Source organism: Castor canadensis, chromosome 7 (assembly GCF_047511655.1).
Source record: "Castor canadensis chromosome 7, mCasCan1.hap1v2, whole genome shotgun sequence".
Taxonomy (NCBI): Eukaryota; Metazoa; Chordata; class Mammalia; order Rodentia; family Castoridae; genus Castor; species Castor canadensis.
Window position 1 is genome coordinate 3,078,059 of NC_133392.1, and position 9,442 is coordinate 3,087,500.

Here is a 9,442-nt window from a genome sequence, read left to right on the forward strand (position 1 = left end):
CAATTGGATTTGAAAAATATTTAGAAACACAACTTCTAAATAATTAGAGCACAATTACTATAAGCTATTTATGTAGGTCTTTATAAGCAATATACTTTGGGAAAAACCAAGATATATTTTTCTCTCACAGGACTGTCAACTTAATATAGACCGTTTGAAACCAATAAAAATCTGTATTCACATTATACCTATAGGAAATAAAATTTATTGATAAATTATATTGTTAAAAGCGTTTAAAACATATATACTGAATTTCTCCAAGAATGAAAGATTTCCACTGGGCTTAAAATGCGATTCTTATCTACAGCTTTACCCAGTCAGGCTATATCTGTCGGAATGAAGCCTGACGATACAGTGGGAGGTAGTCATTTGTCTTTGGTTTGTATCTTCCATCTTGTGTATTCTTAGGTGCCACTCTTTACCACCTCAATTTTTTTTTCTTTAGAGCACCCTTTTGTAACAATATTTTTAATTATTTCCATTTTTTAAAATGTATTTGTATGAAAATTATTTAAACCTTAAATTAATATCAACTGTTTAGTAATCTGAAAAAGGGGTAAAAAGACAAAGCATTCTAAGACATTTAGAACAGACTAAAGTTTCAGAAACGCTTGTGCTATTTTCTTCATATATACAATCCTGCACTCAGAAAAAAGATGACCATACAACTGGGCAAAGGCATGCCCACAATGTCACCCTCCAGTTGATTACTTTCTTCTTTCAGCTAACATCCCGAGTGCCCACTCTAAGCTGGGAACTGTGCTAATGTTCAGTAATGATCTCTACCTTTAGTGCTATTGGATTCGGATAGAAAAGTAATACAAATCTAAAAGCAGGTAACACTAAATAGAAACAAAGTAACTTGATCTTAAATCAGAACAAAACAGTATCCTAACTCACACAGACCAATTCCTGTATGGTTTTAAAATCTGATCTCTTCTCAAATCCTGCTGTTTCCAGTAGGGGTCCTCACTGCCAATTCTTCTCAGAAGCAAAGGACTCCTCCAATTCCTGCCGAAGACAAGAGGATCACCACAGGTGCCTCCTCTAAAATCAGTGCCCAGACTCAAGTCTTGAGACAAAGGCAGTGGTAACAAACCTCCAGAAAAAAAGGGCAGTAGTTCCACACATATCAGTTCTCCAAAACATCAAGAACATCTGAAGCCCTAAACTCTTTGCAGAGGTGGGGGTGTGGCTTAATGGTAGAGCACTTGTCTATCATGCATGGCATGAAGCCCTGGGTTCAATTCCCAGCAGCGCACCAAAACAAAACAAAACAAAAAACTTTGCAGCGCTACAATCCTTTGTAAATACTGGATCTAACACAACATAACATTTTTAGCAGTGGAAATAGGTATTTTTCAATGATCTTGCATTCAGAAGTGCTCAAAGGTGGTTAACAATAGCTATCTTTCATGGATGGCCTATTCCAAACTATGACAGGCCCTTTTGAAAATTACTTAACAGTTAATCTTAGGCATCAACTTGACTATACCCAGATAACTGGTAAAACATTATTTGTGGACATATCTGCAAGGGTGTGTCTGGAAGAGATGCATTTGAATCCATGGACTGAGTAAGGAAGGTCCACCAGTCCTCAGGAACGTGGGTAAACACCACCCAGTAGGTTGAGGCCCAGAACAGAACAAAAAGGCAAAGGAAAGGTGAATTCACTATCTCTTCTGAAGCTGGGACACCTGTCTCCACCTATCCTTGGAATGAGAACTCCAGATTCTCAGGCCTTCATACTCTAGTATTCCAGCACACTCCCTTCTCCTCCCCTTCGCTGGCTTTTGGCCTGAGACTGAAAGCCACACACACCATCAGCAACTTGGTTCTCAGGCCTATGGACTTGTACCAGCTTCCCTGCTTCCTCTAGCTTGCAGAAGGCAGACGGAGGGGCTTCTTGGCCTCCATATTCAGGTGATCCAATTCCCACAGGAAATCCCCTTTCATCTATCTGTATCTCCGTATATATCCCACTGGCTATTTCTCTAGAGAAACCTAACATGGGAGGTGATTAAGTAACATGTGTCCAGTAAGAGGTAGAGCTGAAAAACCAAGTTTGTTTCATTATAAAATCTGTTTGCACTATCCCACAGTTACCTCTAACTCTGGACCCTTCCCATGCAGCATGCCATGTTAGTCTATGACAAGGGGTGAGGCAGGGGAGACATAACGTAAATCCAGAGGTGGGGAATTCTCTCCATTCTACTTCAATCTAGCAGGGTTACCAAAGACTGGCATAACAGAAATGGCTCACAGCTGCAATTTACTCTAAGCCAGACACTGTTCCCAGTGTTTCATGTAGTGACTCATTTGATCCTCACAAAAGCAGGCAGCTTCATTACAGCCTTTTTATAGAGTGATTGTACAGATATTTAAAAATTTAGCTGTGTGAACTGTATCTTTAAGACAGCTGTCTATTTCACAACAATGATCAAATAACAGATCCTTATTTAAAAGGCAAAAAGTACAAATGTTAAGTATGTAACTCCTCCATACCCTTGACCCTTTATCTTAAATTTCAATAGCCGTAAGAAACAAAAGTAGCTACTACACAGAGTTAAATCTAAATTAAACACAACAGTACAAAATCTCACAAGCGAACTGGCTGGTAAGTCTGACTTTAGGAATTTTTGGCCTAAAGTGCAATACATGGTTTTACCATGTATTAGAAAAACCTGAGAACCACAGAGAGAAAAGGGACAGACTTCTTTCAAAGTGATTTGTTCCTCAGATACACCCAACAGTATTCAACTTTTCCATCACTGACAAAAGCAAAAGCTTTGGCCTGTTCTTCCTCCTTCCCATTTCCTCAACCAGACATATCTTTCAGATATTCTGAAAGATTCTATCAAATAACTGATTCAATTTATCACTGCCAGGTATGGTAGGGCACATGTAAAATCCCAGCACTTGGGAAGATTTCAAGTTCCAGGTCAGTATGGGATAAAGAGTAAGACCCTGTCTCAAAAAACAAATCAAAACAAAATACATTCCCATTTTAGGTAAACTACCAACAAGTAGACAAGGTAATTTGAAAAGGCACTTGATTTTAATTCGCTATTTAACTTTATTATCAATAAACATAAGGTTTCTCTAAGACTTTTAGCAACAAAAATGACTCCAGTATCTCTTCTGTGCCCTTGGAGACAGTCTCCAGAAGGTCCCAAGCCTCAAGACTCAACCAGCTACGGCAGCATTTCAGAAAGGTGTGGCGCATCCAACAACTGCAGATGCAGCACCCAGAGAAGCATCAGTGCACTTTACAGCCACATCACTAAGACAGGGACAAGTGACACAACACCAATGCTATAAATGTGTGAAAACCTTGTCTTTCAGCATTTAATCCCAAAGAGAACTAGCTACTCTAGCCAGAAATATCTAACTTTTCTAAATTGGTACTTTATCACCTCCTACAAATTAAAACATTACATTCTACTTAAATATCTCACTTAAGCTATGTACCGGTGGCTCACACCTGTAATCTTAGCTACTCAGGAGGCAGAGATCAGGAGGATTGCAGTTCGAAGCCATCCAGGGCAAATATTTCACAAGAACTTATCTTAAAAAAAAACCCATCACACAAACAAAAAGAGCTGGTGGAGTGGCTCAAGGGGTAGGCCCTGAGTTCAAATCCCAGTACCAAAAAAAAAAACCCACCTTGCCAAAGAGCACTTATTTGACTTTGCAAATCTTAGTCACAAAAGTAAGACTAATCCCTTTATTTCACAAGTCAAAAATGCCAAACTATTGCACCATTAAAAAAAAAAAAAAAAAAAGAGACATCAATTTAAAAGACACAGATAGGGAAGCTGGGGTACACTGGCAGAGGCCTATAGTCCCAGGTACTCAGAAGGCTGAGGCAGGAAGATTCCTTGAGCCCAAGAATTCAAGACCAACCTAGGCAACATAGTGATTTTGAAGACAAACATAGGGTAGCAGAGTATTAGCCTCACTCTGGAAGTTTCCAGAAGCCTTCATTAACAAAGAATGCTGTTTTAAAATGAACTGCATGGCTCTTACTGAAAAAGGCCAATTATTTCTCAAATATTTATTCCTCATTTGCTCACTACAGTTCAGCAAGTGCCTTTTAATTACCTAACTTTACTCCATGAAAATTATCTTTGCCTTAATGATGTCTAGTGAAAGCCATGGAGTACAGTCTGAAAAATGATGACTTCTGGAACAACCACCAATCCAGCACTGCTGTCATCCCTGGGAGTGGCAGGTGCAGTCAGGCTCAAGTATCCCCCACAACCGCACAGCACTGAGGGTGCCAACCCTTGGCTCACTGAGACACTTAAACTGAACAACTTAAAATCTCACTGTCAACTCAGTACCAATGTGAGAAGTAATTCTAGTCACTTTAAATAAATCATTCAGATGGCAGCTAAGAACTCTGTTACCTAAACCAGTAATACTATCCACATAAAAGCAGACTTTGAACAATTACCATCATCTTGATTAATCTTATGATTGAAATGTTTAATCATTCATTTCACTTGTAGTCATTATCTTTTATCACTGACCAAACATGCAGTTTTAATGTCCCCTTCTATTATTTATATTGGACATTTTAGGGTTACATTCTAAGGCTACATTACACATTTCATTGTAATTTTAAATAAGCCCTTAAATTTTAAAAAGCTAACTATTACATTCATATCTGCTCTATCTACATAAAGAAACACTGGGAGGATTCATACAAAATTAATACAAGCGGTTACTTCTGGAGAGGGGCTCTAGAGTTGACAGGGATGGAGTGAAGTGAGCCTTCTCAACATATACCTCTCCACACTGTAAGAGGGGTTTTGAGCCACTGGAGTACAATACTCATTCAAAGCAAACATCTATACAGAAACTGCTGGACAGCTGTATCACCTACTATACAAATGAATTAGTCCCCTTCTATTATTCTATATTCTATATTTCTACTTTATATATAAGTATATAAAATACATATTTACATATATTTTATATATAAATATGTATCTATATTCTATGTTTTTAATTCCTTACATGGGTTCAGTTGCCCATGTACTCTGGTTTTAAAAACCAAGGCTTTTGGGCCAGGCAAGATGGTACACACCTTTAATCCCAGCATCAGGAAGCTTGGGGAAGACCCATGAGTTCAACCTGGGTTACACAGAGAGACCCTGTCTCAAATAAAATTAAAGTTTTAAAAAAGTACTTAAAAGGTTTTGGCTTTTAGTTTTAAATCTTAATGATTCAGATTTTTAATAGAGTATACCTCCCTTCCCAATAACTAACTCTCAACTCATATTTTATCTTTACTGCCTAATCCAGTACTAAGTCTTGAATGATGACACTGAATATGTTAAACCAAGAGTTAACCCATAGTGACGACTATCACTTTCCCAGTATTGATCTACTCAAGAGAGATACCAGAGATACCAGCATGCAAAACCCAAGTAAAAAAACCAACGATGGGACTGGGTGGGGGTAGACTCAGTGACATGCATAAAACTCTGGATTCAATCCCCAGCCAAAAGGAAAAAAGAAAAAAAAAAAGACTGCCCTGCCTGACTTCCTTTTTCTTCTGCATCCTCAACAGGTTAGACTGTTCAGGTTCTCCCAGATTTGCACTTACCCAATCTAAGATAGCAACTTCTGTCTGTTCTCCTGTTCCTAGCAGCCAATACATGCCTCTCCTAGAACCATTTTCCACAGCACACCTAGCTTCTCAATGAAATGAGTCTTCTTAATATTCTAACTAACCTAAAGCCATAATCACCCATAGTAAATAATCTAGTCTGGTTTTGCTCGCAAACATTTCTGTCCTTTGCCTATTCTGTTATTTCTCATCTAAGAATATGTTAGGGAAAGTATGGTATTTTTATAGTACTTGAAAAATGTAAAATTAAAGTATCTTTAAGAACAATCTGCAAAAATAACAGATCTCAGCACCAGTTATAAATATCAAGAGTGCCACACTACCCCTCCTTTAGTTAATAAAATCTAGTCTAACTCATAAATCAGAAATTCATAAAAGACATAATACTGACAATACCTTCACAAATGACACTTGAGGGTGTTCTTTAGCTAACTCTGCCATTACATCATTCATCTGTGCACACTGTGGAGCCCATGGTGCCCAGAAATGGATCACAAGGAGGGACCTGTAAATCAATAAAACGCCATTTTTTAAAAATTATCATTAACTTCACAAATAAGCAAATACTGATATAAATTAAATTCTACTACCAACAAAACCTTTAAGGGAACTGCTGAATTGTTTTGTGCTGCTAGAATTTTTCTGCATTAGCATAAGAACACCTATCTGCAAGGTTTTGGACTCCTTTTAGATGAATTTTCAAGTTAATGACATTTCTCGAGTCAAGATTTGGCCCATGTAAAGTGGTTTTGAATATCCACCTATCTCAACCAACAGACATGCAAAATCAACTGTATTTTCAGACCCTTGAAGAAAGTGGAAATTGTATTTCTGTACTAGATGCACAATGCTTGTAGTTGTGTAGTTGTAGACGCACTATTACTACTACTGTCAGTATTTACTTTTTAAACAAGGTATTGTGACAGAGGGGCGTTAACAGTGATCATTGGAATAATGGTAAAACCTCGAGAGAGAGAGAGAGAGAGAGAGAGAGAGAGAGAGAGAGAGAGAGAGAGAGAGAGAGAGAGAGAGAAGGCATGCTAGCAGAAAGCAACAATGAAAACTACGTTTTACAAAGATATCCTTTTATACTTTTTATATTATGTCACAAATGATTCTCTATACATTTATAGTATGAAATAATAGTGGACTGAATTCTCAGGCATATCAAAGCACACCTAGCTTAATTATTTTCAAACAAAATTATCTTGGCAAATATAGGTATCTTTAAGTCTATTTCATATCAAACTGAAACTCATTCAGTTTTATAGAATTCTAAATTCAAATATAATCTCTCTCCAAAAAAACAAAAGGGTCTCACAGATATAAGGAAAAGAGTGGCAAGAAGGAATGAGGACCAGGCATCAGACTACAACAGGGAAGAATGCATAAGGTGAGGAAGTAGAAACTGCCGGAAATCTACTTCAAGAAATTTGTGCTACACAGAGGAAAACAGGAGCAAGAGCTCAGCTTTACTTTAATATAAGGAAATCTCCAAATGCTTATTTTGTTCAATGGTGAAGGAAAGCTAAAGATCTGAAAGATAGCTAAGGATGCAAGACTTCCAAGGAGCAGGACAGAGGAATCTAGATCACAGAAGGGCAGGGCCCTGCATGTCAGGAGCCAAGGAATTAAGAAGGGTTAAGGCTACACATAAGAAGTTGGGAGGAGGGGATGTTAGGCAGCTGCTATTTGACAAAGCAAGGTCACTGGCTGACATAAAGAGAAATGGAGGACAGGGAGCACAGGGAGGACTGGTGAAGAGGGAGGCCAGGAGCAGGCAAAAGGCAAGTAGAAGGCTCCAACAGAAGGCCCACCTAAGACAAGTAGGAAAGGATGCTCCACAGAGCCCAAGTGGGTTACAGTCTGCATCCAGCAGACCTCAGCACCTTCTGAGGGTGAGCGCATGATCTCAGATCATGACTAATTGTGTTTTATCAAGCAGTGCTCTCTATTCCCCCAGGCATTCAGCTAGACTACATTTTCTAGTCCTTGCAGTTGTCTGGGCCCCTGGAACTGAATTCTAGTCAGCAGAACACAGGCCTGACTCTCATGAGTCTCCCTCATGAGACTGCCAGTTCCAGCCCCACCCCTCAGCAACACACAGCATCCAGAGAAAGTTCGAAGGCCTAAGGGTGGCAAGAAGGAAAACAGAAGTCCACAAAGGCCTTGTGCAAAAATGAGCACAGCAGCTCTACACATAATAACCCAAATGCCCACAACTGGAAAACTTCACATACCCAACAATGAAATACAACTCAGCTATAGAAAGGAACCCACTACAGATACATGCGACATGGACGAATCTGGAAAACAAAGGAAGCTAAAGATGCCAGTCATAAAAGAGGAACTAGATGGGTGCAAAAAACAAATCCTCTTCTGCAACCCAAAAGACACTGTACAGTATGAATTTTGAAACATCTAAGAAGGAATGTTATGATACCTAAACAGTTTGAAGTGGTAGGAGTATTGGCAACCATAAAGCTTAGTTCTGGGACTGAAGAGATGATAATTAAAAAGTATAGGATGTGAGGAAAATCTCAGCTACATTGGTTATTAGTACTAAATTTTTCATGTTAATAAAATATATCAAGATGGCCTTTAAAAAAAAAAAAGAGGCTTGAAAGCATGTCTGGAGTTGACTGAATAGTCCACAGACCTGTGCTATTCTTGTGTGTGATAAGCCTAGGAGCAAACGCTATTTAACTCATTCATGTTTAGGGAGGGTGTCAGAAATTGAGAACAGTAAGTCCATCTACTCTAAAAATGACCCTAAAGTAAACTGCTTGAAGAAGTTAGATCCCAAAGACCCTAGGTGGGGAATTTTTAAATGGTCATCAGTGTGTCACCTGAATTGTGGAATTCAAGTGGAAATAAAAGTCACATATATAAACTGAGGCAAGATAAATCCTGACTCACGCTTTGGAGGGACTAAGGTGAACTTGCTGGATAGTGTAAGTTATCATAACATGTGAAATTCCTTAAATACATATGTTATCGACAAGGAAGGAAGGGAAGGAGGGAGGACAAGAACAGTACGACTCTATTTACATAAAAATAGAACATGAAAAACTATAGTGACAGAAAAGAGATCAGTGACTGGAGAAGGGCTAAAGACCTAGGATTCTATTTTCTTGTTTTGAACGGAGATTATTTGCATACAATTGTCAAAATGTGTAACAACAATCAAGATGTCTGTATTTTATTGTTGAACATAAGCAATACCTAAATTATTTAAAGCTGGGAGACCACTTCACCAAATTAAAAAAGGATTTTGAAAATATCCAACCATAAAAAGGATGGTGAAAGAAGCACTTTCATACCCTGCTGATAAAAAGTGAAACCTTTCAGAAATTTCATACATGTCTAGATGTCTATCCTAAAGAAGTAATTGAAAAGAAAAAGACTTGTGAATTTGGGTATCTTCTCATTACACAGCAAGTAACTGGAAAAATCTAACATTCAACAATATAGTTTTTTGGTTTTTTGCAAGTACTGGAGTCTGAACTCAGAACCTCAGGTTTGCTAGGCAGGCACTAGCAAACTACTATTTGAGCCTCTTTTGATATTGCATTATTTTTGAGATAGGGTCTGGGCTGGCCTTGAACCATGACTTCCTGATCTCTGGCTCCCAAGTAGCTAGGGATTACAACCAGCTTAGCAATAGCTTTTTAATGGTTGTAAACAAAATGGTAAAAGATTAATTTATTGGGCTGGGCACTAGTGGCCCACACCTGTAATCCTAGCAACTCAGGAGGCGGAGATCAGGAGGATCTCAGTTCGAAACCAGCCAGGAAAAAT

General features: G+C 38.4%; 1 protein-coding gene and 1 pseudogene across 5 annotated transcripts in view; one reads left to right on the plus strand and one right to left on the minus strand.

Moving 5' to 3' along the window:
• The window catches only part of Glrx3 (glutaredoxin 3), a 49,173-nt gene that overhangs the window by 18,667 nt on the left and 21,064 nt on the right, over positions 1-9,442 (minus strand). For all 5 annotated transcript variants that reach the window (XR_012449578.1, XM_074078040.1, XM_020167314.2 and 2 more), the window contains exon 2: positions 6,038-6,146. Coding sequence is in view for 4 of the 5 variants with exons in the window: in XM_020167314.2 (XP_020022903.1) it covers positions 6,038-6,146 (109 nt within the window). In the remaining variant the exon portion in view is untranslated. The remainder of the gene's footprint in view (positions 1-6,037; positions 6,147-9,442) is intronic.
• LOC141425373 (small nucleolar RNA SNORA40) lies at positions 7,972-8,077 on the plus strand (annotated as a pseudogene).